The 18,841-nt window shown below is 35.2% G+C and overlaps 4 protein-coding genes across 4 annotated transcripts; all 4 read left to right on the forward strand.

Moving 5' to 3' along the window:
* Nucleotides 1-428: 428 nt before the first annotated feature.
* Nucleotides 429-3,882, forward strand: LOC110791166 (expansin-A7-like). The gene is made up of 3 exons (XM_021995917.2): nucleotides 429-688; nucleotides 1,533-1,848; nucleotides 3,332-3,882. The coding sequence occupies exons 1-3, from the start codon at nucleotides 469-471 to the stop codon at nucleotides 3,642-3,644; spliced, it is 849 nt and encodes a 282-aa protein (XP_021851609.1). The 5' UTR covers nucleotides 429-468; the 3' UTR covers nucleotides 3,645-3,882.
* A 2,419-nt stretch (nucleotides 3,883-6,301) lies between these two features.
* On the forward strand, nucleotides 6,302-9,297 carry LOC110790738 (expansin-A7-like). The gene is made up of 3 exons (XM_021995513.2): nucleotides 6,302-6,591; nucleotides 7,318-7,633; nucleotides 8,608-9,297. The coding sequence occupies exons 1-3, from the start codon at nucleotides 6,342-6,344 to the stop codon at nucleotides 8,918-8,920; spliced, it is 879 nt and encodes a 292-aa protein (XP_021851205.1). The 5' UTR covers nucleotides 6,302-6,341; the 3' UTR covers nucleotides 8,921-9,297.
* Nucleotides 9,298-10,652: 1,355 nt separating this feature from the next.
* On the forward strand, nucleotides 10,653-12,974 carry LOC110790573 (expansin-A18-like). Its single transcript, XM_021995357.2, has 3 exons — nucleotides 10,653-10,931; nucleotides 11,526-11,835; nucleotides 12,379-12,974. The coding sequence occupies exons 1-3, from the start codon at nucleotides 10,709-10,711 to the stop codon at nucleotides 12,686-12,688; spliced, it is 843 nt and encodes a 280-aa protein (XP_021851049.2). The 5' UTR covers nucleotides 10,653-10,708; the 3' UTR covers nucleotides 12,689-12,974.
* Nucleotides 12,975-13,912: 938 nt separating this feature from the next.
* LOC110791143 (replication protein A 70 kDa DNA-binding subunit E) lies at nucleotides 13,913-18,574 on the forward strand. Its single transcript, XM_021995901.2, has 2 exons — nucleotides 13,913-14,348; nucleotides 15,943-18,574. The coding sequence occupies exons 1-2, from the start codon at nucleotides 14,074-14,076 to the stop codon at nucleotides 18,227-18,229; spliced, it is 2,562 nt and encodes an 853-aa protein (XP_021851593.1). The 5' UTR covers nucleotides 13,913-14,073; the 3' UTR covers nucleotides 18,230-18,574.
* The last annotated feature ends 267 nt before the right edge of the window (nucleotides 18,575-18,841 follow it).

Genomic DNA, 18,841 nt, shown 5'->3' on the forward strand with positions numbered 1-18,841 from the left:
ATATATAAATTAAATATTTTAGTTTCCAGTTTAAATCATAACACATAAACATGCCATGTCATCATTGTGACACGGCTTAAAGGTCGCATGTTGCGACCTTTATCATTTTCGGAGTATTAATTCCGTTCTGTTATTGGCCTGCTATTACTCCACATATCATCAATTGATTTTAGAATGGAACCTTATCAAGCTTACAGTCAGGCTCTCGATTCCTGATTATTGGACTATTCCACCTATCACCATTCCGTTTTAGGATGAAACCCTAATTTGTTTTGGTTGTCTTTGACTAATTAAAAAAAATAAAAAAAAAGTGTAATTCGAAGTTGTGAAGCTCACGTATTGTACTTCAGCTGACTTTTTAGAGCTAAGAAGATCTTTATATATATCCGATGTACGTAATTGTGTTCATAAACTTAAAAAATATTTTACTACTTTGCGTGAGTAACTCTACAAGATAAAAATAATTAAATGGGTCGTGAAATAATATGGAGATTATCAAGTTTTGGAAGCTTCAACCTCTTGGTGGTGTTGATGACGGTGGTTGTGATGAGATCAACGGCCGTGGATGGCTATTACGGGTACAACACGTACAACGCGCCGCCCGGTGCACCTATCTACAACCCATCGACGGCTTGGAATTTTGCACATGCTACGTTTTACGGGGATGAAACTGTCTCTGAGACCATGGGTTAGTTTTGCTTCTATTTATAGTTTTTGACAACAATTGTCATGCACAATTTAAGTCTTTATTCTTAAGGAATATATAAACCCTTCAACTTGTCATTCAATTAATTAAACACATACAAGAACTATCTGATTCTTATTGATTTAATTAGTTTAATGAAGTCTTGGTTTAATGGTTAAGATCGAAGATTTGTGTAAGATATGTGTTAGACTCAAATTTCTTTACGCGTTTGTAATTTATTATTGCCCTTGTGGCCTTGTGACTCATTTCCACCGGAAAAAAGTGAATAGATTTTGATACATTAGGCGCGTACCCGGTGGATGAACCTAAAGAGTAGCACCACGGCCACATTCCTAAAGAATGTATGGTTAAAGGTTCATGAAATTCAAGATTTTAAAGGAAAATATAAAGTAACAAAGGAACTATATATTGTGGTTCATAATAATATTATATTTAAATGGATGTCAACTAGCTTAGTTGGTAAAGTATTGAGTGAGTGATATCCAAAATCTATGATTGATCCTGTCTACACCATTTGTTATCTCACCCTATGTGTAGCTCACACCAAAATAATATTATACTTAGAAAAAACGGTGGTATTAGGCTATTAGCTTAAATTGTGGTTACTCTAGTTAGCTTTGTCTTTTTTGGTGCGAAAGAGTCACAAGGGCAATATAAATTACTTACGGGGGTGAGAAATTTGAACCTGAAACTTATCATACACGTGTCCTCAGTCTTACCCATTAGACCAATACCTCATTAGTACTCTGGTTAACTTTGTAGTATATGATAGTTTGGAGTTTGAAACGAAACAATAATAAGATAATTAATCATCAATAATTAACAGGAGGAGCGTGCGGGTATGGGAACTTGTATGATAGCGGGTATGGAATATCAACAGCAGCGCTTAGCACGGTGTTGTTCAACAATGGGGAAGCTTGTGGAGCTTGTTACGAGATCAAGTGTGTCTACTCAAAATGGTGCTACAATTACGCGCCCTCCATTAAGATCACGGCCACAAACTACTGCCCTCCGAACTGGTACCAGTCCGCCGATGCAGGCGGGTGGTGCAACCCGCCCCGGGCCCATTTTGACTTGTCTAAGCTTATGTTCATGAAAATTGCTGTGTGGACGGCCGGCATTGTACCCGTCAACTATAGAAGGTATTATATAGGGGTTGCTAAATGCAGCATGATTTTACTTGACGTAACCCTTTTTTCTTTCATTTGTTTCATTCTGAAAAAAAAACCTAACACCCACTTTTATTGTTTTCTCTCAACCTTTTCCCCTATTATTTTTGTTCACGTAAACTTGAATTTTTTTAGTGTAACGTGTACGTGATAAAATTAGAATACGCATTTGGATTGACATAGACGATTTTTTTTGACTTGGAAAACCTTGGAATTTAGGTAATATCCGTTTTTTTCTGTTTTTTTCGAGTCACTTCTTGTAACTTATATGAAATATACACTTCCATTTTGTACAGATTGAACAAAACAGAATTAGCTATTTCGTATAGATTGAACATAGTGGAACTAACTATTTCGTACAGATTGAACAAAATTGAGTTAACTATTTCATACAGATTGAACAAAATATAGTTAACTATTTCATACAGAAACCAAAGAATTAAAAAGGGTATTTCTGGTTTTTTACAGGGGTGCGCCAAAGTAATTGAAGGTTGCGTATAGCAACCGTGATTATATATGTATTCTCCTTCCGTTCTTTTTTAATTGCAATATTCTGTTTTGAAGCATTTATTTTTACTTACTCCCTCGGTTCCTAAATATTTGCTACAGTTAACTTTTACGCTATTCATACATTAAATTTGACCAATTTTTTTTACTAATATATAAAGTCAAATGTTAGTGTGTAATATAATATGTTGTGGATTTGTCTTAGTGTGCATTTTTCAAATATCATTTTTTTAAGCTTTTATTAAGTAATACTCCATCTGTATTTAAATAGGAAATACACTTACCATTTCCGGCCGTACTTAAATAGGAGACACACTTGTCATTTTTAGTAATTTTTCAACTCCATCATCTAATTAAATAATATACTTCTAATTTACCCTATAACCCACTACCACATTAAACAATTAATTTCATAAACCCTCACCCCACATACCTCCAAAATTTATGGTTCCCACTTATTTACTTGATTAATTAAAATATTTACTCCAACCCACTTGCTTTATTATTTTATTTCATTCAACTATTCTTCCTTAATACACGTTCCCGGCCAAGTATATCTCATATTTAAACACGGAGGGAGTATGTAATTACACATAATTATGGTCAAACTAGTGCATTGATAAATATATCAGTCAAACTGTTGCAAGTACGTATTCAGGAATAGTAGGATTACAACATGTCTATTTTTGTCCACTTAACCATTTGACTTTACCAAACTACCCTCATTCATATTCAATAACCCACATCTTCACATAATTATATCTGAAAATGGGGGGAATCAATGTACATTACTACTCCATACTTATCTACTTGCATTGCAAATATTGGGATGAACAACTAAAAGAAAACGTAGCAAGTATACTAATTTCCTGGTTTTCACACTAACTATTCTTTTTGATTGACTTTCTCAAAAGTTATAATCTGAAATCAAATCTCGTCTATTTTACAGGGTCCCGTGTGTAAGAACAGGAGGAATCCGATTCCAGTTCCAAGGAAACCCACACTGGTTACTAGTGTACGTGATGAACGTGGGAGGAAGCGGAGATGTAGTAAAAATGTGGGTGAAAGGGTCTAAAAGTACTGTATGGATAAGTATGAGTCGTAACTGGGGAGCTTCCTTTCAAGTATTCTCCGAATTGGGTGGTCAAGCTTTATCTTTCAAGGTCAAGAATGGAGCTGGACATACCCTTGTAGATTACAATGTTGCCCCTTTTTATTGGTCCGCGGGTCAAACTTATCAGGGAAGGATTAATTTTTATTAACCACGGACCAACGTGGTTTGGGATCATCACGTCATCTATGATCCTTAATTAACAATTTGTACTAATTAATGTACCAATTATGGATTATGCATGTTACGTTGTTGATTGCATGTTTTCTTTCCTCCGATTATAAACGATCAAACTCAAATGTAATTTTAAGGGTTGTATAGGAGGAAGATTCATCGTTTGTTTGTAATTTATTCTTGATGATGAATGAGAATGAGGAACATAGCTAATAATTCAACATTTTTGCCTCAAAAATGATTAGGCACTTTAATTTGTGTTTACATATACTACGTACAAAATACTATGACCATGTTTCTCAAGATGTCTCTCCTAATTTGAAAAATGAAAAGAACTGAAATGACGAAAGGAATTGAACCAAAGACAACATATGTAAATTTAAAAAGTTCTCTTTCCTTCTAAATCAAAAAATTCGGGACTAAATTTAGCTATGTCCCGTCCTTAAATCAATAGGAAATAGCTAGGTAGAGTAGCTCGCAAATCTTACATATTAGGAAATTTTACTCTATTTCTTCAATGTTGGAGTGTGGGATAACTATTTCTTACACGCCCAATTGTGGATTTATATTTAATTTTAACATGATTAATTGAATGAGAACTAAACATGAACTAAACTCAATGAATGAAATTACACTAGCCACCTTAAATTTATTAAAAAATTAATTAGATACAATCCCAAATAAAATCTACAAATCTCGAGTGAAATTTTATTAAGGACCTTTACCTTTGATAAAAAATCTCGTAGAATTAGATCTCTATAATAACTAAATATGAAGTATAACAATTGATCATCTTTCATACTTCGTATGTAATACAATAAGTCAATTATATAATAACTAATTAAATATGTTCTGCTCACCTTATTTCCACTTATTTCGGAAAAAATAAGTTCAGATAAGTTCAGTTAAGTTCAGATAAGATAAGTTCAGGAAAAAAAAAAGGTTGACCAAGTACAACTTATAACTAAAATAAGTTTTGATAAGCTTTAATAAGTTCAGATAAGTTCACATAAGTTCACATAAGTTCCCATAAATTCAGATAAGATAAGTTTTGAAAAAATAAGTGAAAATCAGGTGAATAGAACACATCAGTATAACAATTGATCATCGGTCGTTCATACTACATACGTAATACTTCGTACAATTAAGTTATTAAATTAATATTTTCTATAAAATATTAAGTTAATTAGTTGACATAGCCATTCGTATATACAAGTTCAAACACTTAAATATATGACCTCCTAGCACGTAGACATTAGTTGTGGTCGTTGTCTAGATGGGCAATAGCCGCTTGGTTGAAAATCTCCTCCAATATATGCACTGCATTTTAGACGGCCAAAATATTTTTATTTTTTCAAATGCAACAATATCAATGGTAGAATTGTAGTGGGTGCTCATAAACTCATTGAATCTAATTGTATCTAAATATAGTAATAATATACTCTAAAAATATTCATAGAGTAATTAAATTTTTGTCGACTTTGCCATTATAATTAAAAAATACCCTAATAAAGGCACTAATCAACCCTAATAATGTAAAATACTATAAAAATAATTAACTTTTTATATGTTTTCAACAATCGGTTTGTTTAATCAAGACTTCAATCAACAAAGTCTTGACCTTGTGGTTAAAACTGAGGGTATATGTGTACAATAGGTCTGCAATCGGATCCTCCCTCAACCGTTTGTAATGGACTCGATCATTCGTAACAACTACTACAACAACAACAACAACAACAACAAAATCCAATCATTTCCTTTTTCCGTTTTCTTCTTTTTTCATAAAACTAAAATATGAAAATACTACAAAACAGTTCCCAGTTTTTTGTTACCGGTATTCAAAATCAACATGATTCCTATAAAAGTTTATGATTCAATTTAAATTATAAGAATTACAAAATAAAAAAAATAAAAAATTAAAAACTAGCAGTGATATCGAACGAGCCCTAAGATATTTTTAGATGATTACCCGGTTACCCCATAGTTTTGGTAATTTTTGAACAAGATATATAAGTTCGAAAATGATAAAGGTCGCAACATGCGACCTTTAAGCCGTGTCACAATGATGACATGGCATGCTTATGTGTCATGATTTAAATTGGAATCTAAAATATTAAACTTATATATCCTACTATACATGTTTAAAATAATGGTAGGAAAATCTTAATATTCTAATTTGTTTTTTTCTTTATATCGATTACCTTATTTACATATTTTCATAGTAAATTTTTTGCACTGATAGTAAAAATATTATGATGACTCATAGTTTACGTGGCGCTTATATGTACCAATTAAACTCCGACACGTAAGATTGTGACAACTAAATGTTGTCGCAACTTGCGACCTTTATCATCATCCATATAAGTTTACCGGGCAGTGATATCGAACGAGTCCCGGGACTTTTAAAGTTCGGAAATAAGTAATTTATAAGCAAGATAAATTAATTAATTTCACTTCTAGCTTAATTAGTCAATGAAGAAATGCAACGTGTAATTTTGTCTTACTATAGCTACCAAAAAAGATAGTTGTGAAGCTCACGTATAAGGTATAATAAACTCGTCGAATAATTGGAGACGAAAAGTTCCTTATATATATGTGAGTCCATTATATTTAACATGTATAACTAAGAATAACACTAAATTGAGAGAAGAAAATTAAACCCAAAAAAAAAAAAATGGGTCGTGAAATGATGATGAGAGTAAATATTGGAAGCTTCAACCTTGTCGTGGTAGTGTTCTTAGCGACGATGATGGTGAGATCGGCGGTCGTGGATGCCAAGTATGGTAATTTCAAACGTTACGGTGCGTACGCACCGTCAACCTCCTACACGCCCACAACCTCCTACACGCCAACGGTAGATTCGTTACCATGGCAATCAGCCCATGCTACGTTTTATGGGGATGAAACTGGCTCTGAGACCATGGGTTAGTTTTGTTTCTATATTTTCACGAGCTTTCACACTTCGTCTGTTTCAAAATAGTTACAACATTTTGATGTCACGAATGCTAACGCATAACTTTTGACCGTCGATGCTTATATATTATAATTATGTATTCTTAAAAATTATAAAACATATTGAAAATACATATTGAGACAAGCTCAATAACACTTTTCATAATAAAATTTGGTTTGATTTATTGATACAAAATTATGGTACAACTATTTAGAAATGGAAATAATATACTACTTAATCAACAATTTAGCCTTATCATTTTCTACTAGGTAATATTTGGATTGGTTTTTCAAATCCTCATAACTAGCATGGCAATATTTGTTAAAAGTTCTACAATCATATTCACCAAGAATATATCATATATATATCGCATACTAAAATGCTAGAAACATAATAAAGCACGATTGTGTGAATGCGCAACTGTGCAAGGATACATCTCAATTTCATTTAGTGTTGTCAAACATAGCTTAACATGATATCATTTTGTAAAAAAGACATTGATATAAATTAAGAATGCACGATGCATTAGCGACCACCGATAGTAATTATGTTCCTTTAAGCTTATGTCAAAAAAAAAAAATAGTAATTATATTTTAAGAATTTTGGCGTATATTTGATACACCCAGATACACCTTACATGTACAGGCATATATTTGTATGAACATAAATTAAAAGGTTGTTACTCGATGATAAACAGGAGGGGCGTGTGGGTACGGAAACTTGCACGACAGTGGCTACGGGTTCGAAACAGCAGCACTTAGCTCGGTGATGTTCAACAACGGGAATGCTTGTGGGTCGTGTTACGAGATCAAATGTGTCGAGTCAAAATGGTGCTTTGCTGACGCGCCTCCTATTAAGATCACGGCTACCAACCTCTGCCCTCCTAACTGGTACCAATCCAATGATGCGGGCGGGTGGTGCAACCCGCCCCGCTGCCATTTCGATTTGTCTAAGCCCATGTTCATGAAGATTGCTGAATGGACCGCCGGAATTGTCCCCGTCAGCTACAGAAAGTAAGTATTCCTCCATCATTCTACTATAATAATAATATAATAGTTTTTCTATTTGACTTGCTCAAATGTTAATATGTGTAATTAAATGATTAACAAGTTAGTTAGCGCCTCTCAAAACTTCAACCAACTAAGTTACAGACGCGTTTTTTTTTTTTTTTTTTTTTTTTTGACGGTCTAGTAAATACAGAAGAGCATCACTATAGGTGATCCTTTATTTGAGACTATATAAGCTAAGACTTCCACGTCATCTTTTTATTAATTTTTATTTATTTTTAATTAATCAGATTTTTGTTGAGACCCTTTCAGAGTTACTTAATTTTTCCACTTCACCCCTCGTACTCATTCAAGACTCCTCAAACTTATGAAAATAATAAAATAAAAAAGAAAAAATAATAATAATTAAGATTGAATGTACTGTTTAAACGTCTTAAGTAGAGTCTTGAAATTCCAAGACTCTTACTCGGACTTTTTTCATACTCTTCCACTTAAATGGAAGGTCTTAAATTAATACTCAATAAAACTATAGCTCAGACTACCGTTCATCTTGCTAAACATTTCATAGTTGCTTCTTTAGCCACTAGCGAGTCCTTACTTTTTAAAATCAAACATCCAATGATAAATCTCTTAAAATTAATTTTCATTTATTAGCAAAGGAATATATTTTTAGAATTTTTTTTTCACAAACTTTTCTTTATAGAAGATAAAAAACCCTTTGACAAAAAATGAGAATTGTTGCCGTTTTTGTTAACTCGTCCAATAACGACTCTTCTTTAATAACATTTTTTCTCCTTTTAAGCCACTATTTGGAGATGATCCAAGACCTGAAATTGAGTCACACATGAAACCGGAACCTGAACATCAGGTTCCAGTTTCATAACCACAGATTTCTAATAAGTTTCAGTTCCGATTCAGGGTACCTTTTTGCTCATCCTAAATAACTGTATACTAATCGGTACATTTTAACAATTTCGCAGGGTGCCGTGTGCAAGGCAAGGAGGGATTAGATTTCAATTCCAAGGGAACCCATACTGGCTACTAGTATCTGTCTTGAACGTAGGAGGAAGTGGAGATCTAGCCGCAATGTGGGTGAAAGGAACTGAAACTGATGAATGGTTTAGCATGAGTCGAAATTGGGGTGCTTCTTTTCAAGCATTTGCAAAATTAGGAGGCCAATGTCTCTCTTTCAAACTCCAAAATCCAGATGGGAAGATTGTTATATCTTACAATGTTGCACCCGCTTATTGGTCAACCGGTCAAACTTACCAGGCCGATAACAATTTTTATTAATTCATTAAAATGAGATACTAAAAAAAATGCGCGATTTAGGACTGTCACGTTATTTACGGGGATAGTCCTGGACAATTGTACACGTACTTGTGAGGATCGTATAGAGTTGTAACAATTGTTTGTCAATTGGTTCTTATACTAATTAATACTATGTTTTTGCATGCCCTTAATTTTGAACTGAAATTTGTTATGGTACGTGTAACTTAAGTATAGAGGAGGAGGATGTTATCAATCATCATGGAGTTGTGATTTTGACCATGATGAATGATTATGATGAATTGGGAGATGCATGATTATCCCATTCTTTCCCCTTTGTAGTTAAAAGCAAGCTACTCATAATATAATTCTTTTTTTATGGAATCCAAACAATGGAAATTTAACCCTTTTTATTCATAAATCTTTGCATTATTAATTATACAAATTATTCAATTCCCTTGTAACAATTTGATTTTCATGTTTGTCAGTGTACAACAATTTGACTTTCACGTTTGTCGATGCAGCACAACTTGATTTTCACGTTAATTTGTCGATGCAGCTCAACAATCTGATTTTCACGTTTGTCGATGCAGCTCAACAACTTGATTTTCACCTTTGTCTATGCATCACAACAACTTGATTTTCACCTTTGTCGATGCACAACAACAGTATTGGATGAATAGTGTAACTAATCATATTAGTAAGAAATCCAAAAACATTTTTTACATAATTACATTTGTGTTTGGGTGCTTTGAAGTAATCCTAGCTACGATCTACAATTTCGACCAACATTGCATTAAGATTGGACCTTCATTAGCCATAAATATTTGGTATAAGTTACTAATTAAAGTTAATTAATAATATATTAAGTTAATTAGTTGACCTACAAATTCATATACAAGTTCTAACAATTAAATATGACCTCCCTGCACGTAGAAATAAGTTGAGGTCATTGGCCTCTTCATTAGATTGGCAAACGGCCGGTTGATTGAAACTTCCCTAGAATATACTAGTAGTACATATATTTCAGACGCCCATTCGTAAATTTTCATATTGCAATAATACAAAAGGTCGAATTAAATACTAACCCAAGTACCCAACCCGTTTAATTAAACATGGTGTGTTCGAGTCGTATAAATTGGCTGGAAAATCTCAATAGTAATCCAACCTGTTTAATTAAACATGTTGTATCTTATTTACCAATTTAAATATTTAATTAAACGTATCAAAAATCCTTGACACTAATTATAATCCATTTTTTTCATGTATGGTTCATCTCGTATTTGTTCAAAATAAATTTGGTACCATTCTAAAATTTATTACCAACTACATTTAATTAATGATTGTTTTTCTTTAGTCGGGTCAAGTTGTGACAGGCTCTTGTTGGAAAAATTAACACTAACTCAATCAATTTAATTAAACGTGTCGTATCGGGAATACTAACCCGTTAAATTAAACGTGTCGTAAACCCTTAAATTTAACCCACTTTTTAATTTCCGTGTTTAATTATGTCGTGTCAGATTTTTCCAGCTCTTAACTCCTTAAGCTGGAATCATACATTTCTAGCTTTGCCAATGTAGAGTTGCAACGTGTAACTTTGTGATGACTAGCTAGAAAGAACATTAAAATTAAATTCCAAAGTTGTGAAGCTCACGTATATATAATCTCTGTCGACATTTAGGACTTGGCAAGCTCTTTACATATATGTATGTCCATGATGTTAAACATGCAATGTATAAATAATAAATTAATTACTTACAGGACCTTATTTATATAGCTAAGCTAGCACGTATTAAATTTCAGAAAAGAAGAATGAGTCGTCAAACGATGATGAGAGTAAATTTTGGAAGCTACAACCCCGTCGTGGTGGTGGTGGTGGTGGTGGTGTTATTAGCGACGATGACGGTGGTGGATGGTTATGACAACTACAACGGTCAAAGTTCATACACGCCGTCATCCTCCTACACGCCCTCGTCACCATGGCAATCAGCCCATGCTACGTTTTACGGAGATGAAACTGCCTCTGAGACCATGGGTTAGTTATATTATATATGCTTCCTCCGTTTTTATTTAGTTGTGTTATAATTTGTTGGTCTCTTTTGCTCAATCGTTGTTTTAGATTATTTATAGTGCTTCCCATTACTGGTTAGTCTGATAACTCATGTCGCCAGTAATGGGAAGCATTATAAGTAAACTATAACAACAATCGAACAAAAGTCACAAACAAGTTACAACATCTTTCTTCTCAATGCAGTATTCCAATCACTAATATCTCAAATTATCAATGAGTCGTTACAACATTACAACATTATGTTCACCATTTAACTTCAAATTTGCTTTGCCATTTTGTACCTACTATACATTGAGTTATATTCACCTTGATTAAATTCAATAAATTAATGTTAGAATATGCCTTGAATCGGTCAAGCTCTTTACTACAACGCCCTAGCACGGAGATAGATCTCCTAATTGTATTTTGTAATCTGTACTACTCAAAAATCAAAATCAATAAAACTTTCTTCTCCTTAGCCTGTAGATGTAGCTAATATATTGTTAGTGAATTGCGTTAAATATCTGTGTTCTTTATTATTTATAATTTTTCTTGATTCCGTTATAACAATTAAAACAGGGGGAGCTTGTGGGTACGGGTCCGATAGTGGGTATGGGTTCGAAACAACAGCACTTAGCACGGTGATGTTTAACAATGGGAAAGCTTGTGGTAGTTGTTATGAGATAATGTGTGTCGACTCAAAATGGTGTTATAATAATGTGCCTTCTATTAAGATCACTGTCACAAACCTCTGCCCTCCGAACTGGGAGCAGTCCGCCGATGCAGGCGGGTGGTGCAACCCGCCTCGCTCCCATTTTGACTTGTCTAAGCCCATATTCATGAAGATCGCTGATTGGACGGCTGGTATTGTCCCCGTCAACTATAGAAGGTATGTAATTAGGAGTCTGAATCTTCTGTCCCACAATTCATGTATGTCACTTTTTTATTGGATGGTAATAAGAATTTTTGATAATGAAAATAAAAGTGGCTACAAACATTAAACAATAAAAATAAGTGGTAAACAATTGTGGGATATAAAATTATACTTATTTCGTATTAGAAGTTCTTTTATACTCCCTCCGTCCCTTAATACTCGCACGGCTTTCTTTTTCGGGCCGTCGCTTAATACTTGTAGCGCTTCTATAAATGAAATTTTTTATCAATATTATATTATTTCTCACACTTACCTACTACCCCACCTACACCCCCTATTCTTTACAAAAATTATTTAAAAATTCACATCCTCCATGATTAGTTAACACCCACTCCTTGATTTCATGTTATGCTAATGTTAATTGCATTGTCATGAGAATGAAACTCGTCTATATATAAAATCGTAAACTAAATTTTCATGAGAATGAAACTCGTCTATATATAAATAAGCATCATGATAGACTGTCATGTGATTGAAAATTGCTATATATATGTGCAGGGTGTCGTGTGCGAGGACAGGAGGGATTAGATTTAAATTTGAAGGGAATCCAGACTGGTTATTGGTATCTGTGTTGAACGTGGGCGGAAACGGAGATGTATCCGAAATGTGGGTAAAAGGTACTGAAACTGATTGGATTAGTATGAGTCGGAATTGGGGAGCTTCTTTCCAAGCATTCTCCAAGTTAGGAGGGCAATGTCTCTCTTTCAAGCTCCAAAATGAAGATGGGAATGTTGTTGTTGCTTACAATGTTGCACCAGTTGATTGGTGTACTGGCCAAACTTACCAATCCGATACCAATTTTAATTGAGTAACGAACGAAGTATAAAAGTACGTACATGATTTAGGACCATCACGTTATCTACAAGAGGTAGTTCAAGTAATCCTAGACAATTGTACACTTGTGAAGATATATAGAGTTGCAACATTTATTACTGGTCAAACTTACCAATCCGAGACCAATTTTAATTAACGAATGAAAATATAAAAATACTACGTACATGATTCATGATTTAGGATCATCACATTATCTATGGGAGGTAATCATAGCTAGTACTCCTAGACAATTATTGTACACTTGTGAAGATATATAGAGTTGCAACATTTGTTAATTGCTTCTTAATGACTAACTAATACTATGGTTTTGACCTTTTGAACTAAGATTGTGGTGTAAGTATACAGGTTGAGGATGCATCAATCATCATGGAATTGTTATTTGATCATGATTGAAGATCGGTCCTATTCATTCCTCGATAGGGGAAGAGGATTTCGAACCTAATACTTATTGACACAAGTCGTTAGTGTTAAGTGTTAATCAATAGAACAAGACATCACTAGATCATTAGTAGTCTTTATCCAGTCTAAAACAGAATTAGCTCGATACTAACACGACCTAGTACCAAGCCCAAAACATAGTTGGGCTGACATTAACACAACTAATATCAAAACACAATTACTCCGATACTAAGACGGCCTATTACCAAGCCTAAAATTTCGACCTAAACCTGATCAACTTGAACACGACCCGAAAAATAGCAGGTTTTGGGCCGAATGTTTAGGCTCTTTTTCGGGGCCAGTCTAATCCGACCCGATTTCAATTTTTTGGGTGGGTTTCGAGCAACTAAAACTACAATTATAGTTACAAGATTGGGTTAGCCTAAACATATCGAAAATCCCTATATTTTTTAGCGAAATAGCGGATTTTGGGCACACAAAATCGTCCCAAAGGTGACCCAGCCCGACTCTTGTAGATATTGGTCCGGTCCAACTCGACTCGACCCGTCTTTTAATCGGGTTTATTTTGACAACAACACAACTTATGGTCCGTCCGACAACACAAAGTTGCACTCCATTACCTTGGTCCCTTGCACACGTGTGAAATTTAAAGCCAAAACGGAAAGATGACGGTTTGGCTTTGCGCCGTTTCTCCTCCTCTTAAAGCGTGCCCTGTAAGCTTAATACTCATCACTTCATAAAGCCCCATTTTCGTAAATACCTCAAATCACAGACCCCTCTAAGCAAAAAAAAAAAACAAAAAACCTCTTAACAAAATTCACTTTGGCGCTCATCGTCTCTTATATGGCGCATTTCTCCATTTCAACTTAAAAATCCCCCAAAAATTAGGGCTTCTTCCTCAAAAGCTCTTACAAATTTCCCCAATTTTCTCTCTCCTAGGGTTTCAGATCCCACTTCCCAATGGCGGTTAATCTTACCGAAGGCGCAATCGAAGCGATGTGTAATGGCGACACTGAAATTAAACCCCTGCTACAAGTCGCCGATATTCGTCTCGTAAATACTCAAAACCAGAACAGTGCTACAGAGCGGTACCGGCTTTTGTTGTCCGATGGTGTGCATTTGCAGCAAGGGATGCTCGCTACGCAGCGGAATGAACTCGTTAAAACTGGGGCGTTGCAGAAGGGTTCGGTTATTCGGCTTATGCAAGCCGTTTGTAATGTCATTCAGAATCGGACGTTAGTATTTCAGCTTTCTTTTTTTTCTGGTTCTTGATTTACAATTGATGTCGATTGCTGCTCGAATTTTGATGCTTTTTAAAGAAAATTGGTTTTGGAAGATTGATGGTTGATTAGGGTTTAAGACAGGTTTTAATGGGCGAAAGATTATAGCTTGAGTGCATGGGGTTATATAATGATTTTAATTTCTATTTTATTGATGCTTTAATTTTGGTTTTAGCAGATTCAATTGGATGGGTTCAGTGAGTATCTGTGGTTCGTATAGTAAGTGTAGATTGGGGTTGTGGGTATTAAAAATTAAGGTGAAGTTTTGAGGTTTTATAAATTTTAGGGTGTATTGTCTTTATATCAAATTGGGATTGTGAGTAATAGGAGGAGTTCTTCGAATTGGGGTTTTGTTTATGCAGGGGATTAATATTGTTAATTTATTTGTTCATCTGATTTGTGCTGTTTTCCATGAGACCATTGGTTTTTTTTTCTTTTCTTGTTTTGACGGATCTTTCTTCTTTTTGCTTAGCTTTGGGTCTTTAGTTTGTTGCTCATGGTTGAAAGATGTTTTTTTGGTGTGTTTGATGATCATTTTTTTATATTGAAGAAGATAAGAGTTTTAGTTAGGTGGAATTGCAAGAGGATATGTTTATAATAAGCAATAAACAGAATTGTCGATAGTTCTACTTCTAAACTGGCAAAGTGCTTAGGATTTAGGACTGGTTGTTCCCCTTGTAAAAAGCTAGCGCCTTCAGAGGCATGAAACTCGCTTAATCACTTCATGAGTACAAATTATACTCCGTAGTTCTATATGATAGTTTTAATTGACTTTCTCATTCGCAGTGAGCCAGTGATTACTATAAATGTGTATGCAATGTATACACACATACTATTTAGAGTGAGTGGCTGTTTCTTTCCTGTTATTGAAACCTGTGGAAGCAAAGAGGCCATGTCTTCAAACATCTATACAACTAGCCAACTACTTATATATACTTCTGATATTCTAGATTGTCAGATGGAATGTATTTAATCTTCAAGTCCAGACTTGCTGTAGTGGTATGGTTCATGCAATTTGTGATATGTGATCTGAAGGGAGAGTCTAGTATTTTAAGGAAACAGGAAATAGTAACTATGTTGTTAGTCATTTGAACTCCATGTGTTACACATCTTTTTCAGTCTTGGCACCTTGTTTATTTTAGTTTGTTGGTTGTTAGCATATACTTCCTTCCGTTCTTTATTTACATGACACAATGTCCTTTTAGGGAAATTTCTTTTTAGTTGACACAATTGTATTGTGGGAAAGTTTTAAGTGGTGAATTGTCATCTTTGCCTTCACTTTTAAAGAGGTGAAAGTGATGGTTGGTTGTTGTTGTTAAGTGCACTTTTGTCCTTTATCTTTCTCTTTTAACTCTCCTCAATATCTGTGCCAAAATCCATCGTGTCATGTAAATAAGAACGGAGGAAGTAGCATTCTTGGATGTTTGTTGTGTTTAATGCTCTTTTCTACTTGCTTGAGTTTACCTATCCTTGTTTTCTTGAAGAATGTTAAAAAGTAAGTCTTGGTTGGTATGCTGACTTGGCTCTTAAACGGTAATTTTTCATGCAGAATTATAATTATCATTGAGCTTGAAGTGATACAAGTAGTGTGCCCGGCAATTGGAGAACCAACTCATTATGTGAGTGGTGGTGCTAGACCCACTGCACAAGTGCCCTCTCCTGTGGGTGGTCAAACTGGGATGATTCCCGGGAATGTTCAGCATTCAAATCTTCATCCATCAGTCAATAGCTCCACTGCTAGACCTAATGGAGCAGGGGATGGTGTTGTACAGCAGCCGAAGCTGGAACCACGGACAGCTCAAATGCAGTCTTATGGCGGCCCTGTTAGCAGTTCTTATTCTACAAATAATGGATCTTCTTTGAACCCTAAACCAGTATTTGCTGCTGGAAATTCTACAAACACTGCCATTTCTGGTACATATGGAGCCAAAACAGAGTTCTCACGTGCTCCTCCAAATGCTGCTTATGCACGCAATCAGCAACCTGCCTTTCAGCAGCAGCAGCAGCAGGCCTCTTCAGTGTACATGAATAGGGGTCCTGTTACAAGGAATGAGGTGATCCCTAGAGTGGTTCCAATTGCTGCCTTAAATCCCTACCAAGGTCGATGGACAATCAAGGCAAGAGTAACATCAAAGGGTGAACTTCGGCACTATAACAATACGCGTGGAGATGGGAAAGTATTTTCCTTTGATCTTTTAGATTCTGAAGGTGGAGAAATTCGGGTTACTTGCTTTAATAATGTGGTTGATCAGTTCCATAACCTAATTGAGGAAGGCAAAGTATACTTGATATCAAAAGGGACGTTGAAACCTGCTCAGAAGAATTTCAATCATCTTAAAAATGATTATGAGATCTCTTTAGACATCACATCTCAAGTTCAACTTTGTGTTGAAGATGACAATAAAATTCCTAGGCAGCAGTTCCATTTCCGGCCCATCAGTGACATCGAGGGAATAGAGAGCAATGGTATTGTTGACTTGATCGGTGTTGTTTCTTCAATCAGTCCATCATCCTCAATAATGAGGAAGAATGGAACTGAAACTCTGAAAAGGAGTCTTCAATTGAAGGATATGTCTGGAAAAAGTGTTGAATTGACCTTGTGGGGTAATTTTGTTAATGCAGAAGGTCAGACCTTGCAAAATATGTGTGATTCCGGAAATAACCCTGTTGTAGCTGTCAAAACAGCTAGAGTATCCGAGTTCAATGGGAAGTGTGTTGGAACTCTTTCCTCTAGTCAGTTTTTTATAGAACCAGATTTCCCAGAGGCTCAGAAACTGAGGGAATGGTTTGATAGGGAAGGAAGGAACACGCCTTCTATTTCCATTTCAAGAGTGACTGCAAGTTTGGGTAAGACGGATGCACGCAAAACTTTGTCACAAATTAAGGATGAGAAGTTGGGGACCTCCGAAAAACCTGATTGGATTACAGTCCACGGTACCGTATCATTTGTTAAAACAGACAATTTCTGCTATACAGCATGTCCGATCCTGATTGGGGAACGTCAATGTAGCAAAAAGGTAACAAATAACGGAGATGGGAAATGGCGGTGTGATAGATGTGATCAATCTGTTGATGAATGTGAGTATAGGTATGTTCTCCAGCTTCAAATACAGGATCATACTAGCCTAACTTGGGCAACAGCATTTCAGGAAATTGGTGAAGAGATTATGGGAATCTCTGCTAAAAACTTGTACTATTTGAAAAACGAGGAACAAGATGATGATAAGTTTACAGAAATTACCCGCGCAGCTGTTTTCAATAAATACATATTTAAGTTGAAAGTAAAGGAGGAGACTTTCAGTGACGAGCAACGAGTTAAGTCAACTGTGGTGAAGGCAGAACGGGTTGACTTTGCTGCTGAATGCAGGTATCTTTTGGGATTAATGGAGAAAATCAAATTAGGTGATGCTGCTGTCAAATCTGAGAATGTCACTACTAATACTGTTTCTGGTGTGAGTTATACTAACAACAACATAAGCCAATCAGGAAACCAGTATAGTGGTGGTGGCGGCTATGGTGGTGGTGGTGGTGGTGGCTATGGTGGTGGTGTTACTGCTTCTGGAACACTTATGACCTGTAGTAGTTGTGGTGGTGTTGGTCATAATGCAGGAAATTGTCCTAGTATTATTAACAGTCAAGGAAACTTTGGAAATAATCAAACAGTAAATGCTGGTAACACTAATTCTGGACAGGTACAGTGTTACAAATGCCAAAAGTTAGGGCATTTTGCAAGGGATTGTCCTGGATTAAGTGCTGTTCCTCCAGCTTATGGTAGTAGTAATTTAGGTCCTGGTAGATTTGGTGGCGGTCAAAGACAACACGTTGGAGGTTTCTAAATTTTAAGGAATTGGAAGAAGTTTGTACATAAGTTTGGCGCCGGATTTTGTGATCTTAATAAACCCGACACTTTGCCATCCGCGCTTAAGGAGATTATCGGCACCATGCACTGGTGTTTGCTATGGCGTGGACGTGTGTTGTCAATGTTCTACCCTTTTGTAGCATAAGTAAGAGGGTTTTTTTTTTCTTTCATTAATTAGTTTGGCTTGATTTATCAATGGATTTTAGTTTATGTAAGTTAGTAGTTTCTACTTTTTCTGTGTACTATGTATGTAACTTTCCCTTGTTAGATTTGGTCGTTTATACTTTATATATTAGGGAAATTTTCATTGGTGCACTTTTCACTTGACATCCATATTTTTCTTGAAATTTCATCGATGACCATGAATTATTAACTAATTTTTGGCCCGGGCGATGCCCGGAGTTACTACTTTGAATATCATACTGTGTTGTGTAACATGTAAAATATTAGTGACAAGTCTAGTGTTAGATTTATTAGAAATGCTTTTTAATATATTAGTATAGATTTTTCAGAACAATATCTCGGTTTTGTGGGAAGGAAAAGAGTCCTTGCCCATCTCTCCCAAGAAGATTTCCGTAGGTTCCTGAAT

The sequence above is a fragment of the Spinacia oleracea genome, chromosome 6 (assembly GCF_020520425.1).
Source record: "Spinacia oleracea cultivar Varoflay chromosome 6, BTI_SOV_V1, whole genome shotgun sequence".
NCBI lineage: Eukaryota > Viridiplantae > Streptophyta > Magnoliopsida > Caryophyllales > Amaranthaceae > Spinacia > Spinacia oleracea.

Coding starts and splice junctions, on each gene's coding strand:
- LOC110791166 (XM_021995917.2), top strand. CDS start 469: ATGGGTCGTGAAATAATATGGAGATTATCAAGTTTTGGAAGCTTCAAC. Junction 689..1,532: donor AACTGTCTCTGAGACCATGG/GTTAGTTTTGCT, acceptor AATAATTAACAG/GAGGAGCGTGCGGGTATGGG. Junction 1,849..3,331: donor GTACCCGTCAACTATAGAAG/GTATTATATAGG, acceptor TCTATTTTACAG/GGTCCCGTGTGTAAGAACAG.
- LOC110790738 (XM_021995513.2), top strand. CDS start 6,342: ATGGGTCGTGAAATGATGATGAGAGTAAATATTGGAAGCTTCAACCTT. Junction 6,592..7,317: donor AACTGGCTCTGAGACCATGG/GTTAGTTTTGTT, acceptor GATGATAAACAG/GAGGGGCGTGTGGGTACGGA. Junction 7,634..8,607: donor GTCCCCGTCAGCTACAGAAA/GTAAGTATTCCT, acceptor ACAATTTCGCAG/GGTGCCGTGTGCAAGGCAAG.
- LOC110790573 (XM_021995357.2), top strand. CDS start 10,709: ATGAGTCGTCAAACGATGATGAGAGTAAATTTTGGAAGCTACAACCCC. Junction 10,932..11,525: donor AACTGCCTCTGAGACCATGG/GTTAGTTATATT, acceptor CAATTAAAACAG/GGGGAGCTTGTGGGTACGGG. Junction 11,836..12,378: donor GTCCCCGTCAACTATAGAAG/GTATGTAATTAG, acceptor ATATATGTGCAG/GGTGTCGTGTGCGAGGACAG.
- LOC110791143 (XM_021995901.2), top strand. CDS start 14,074: ATGGCGGTTAATCTTACCGAAGGCGCAATCGAAGCGATGTGTAATGGC. Junction 14,349..15,942: donor AATGTCATTCAGAATCGGAC/GTTAGTATTTCA, acceptor TTTTTCATGCAG/AATTATAATTATCATTGAGC.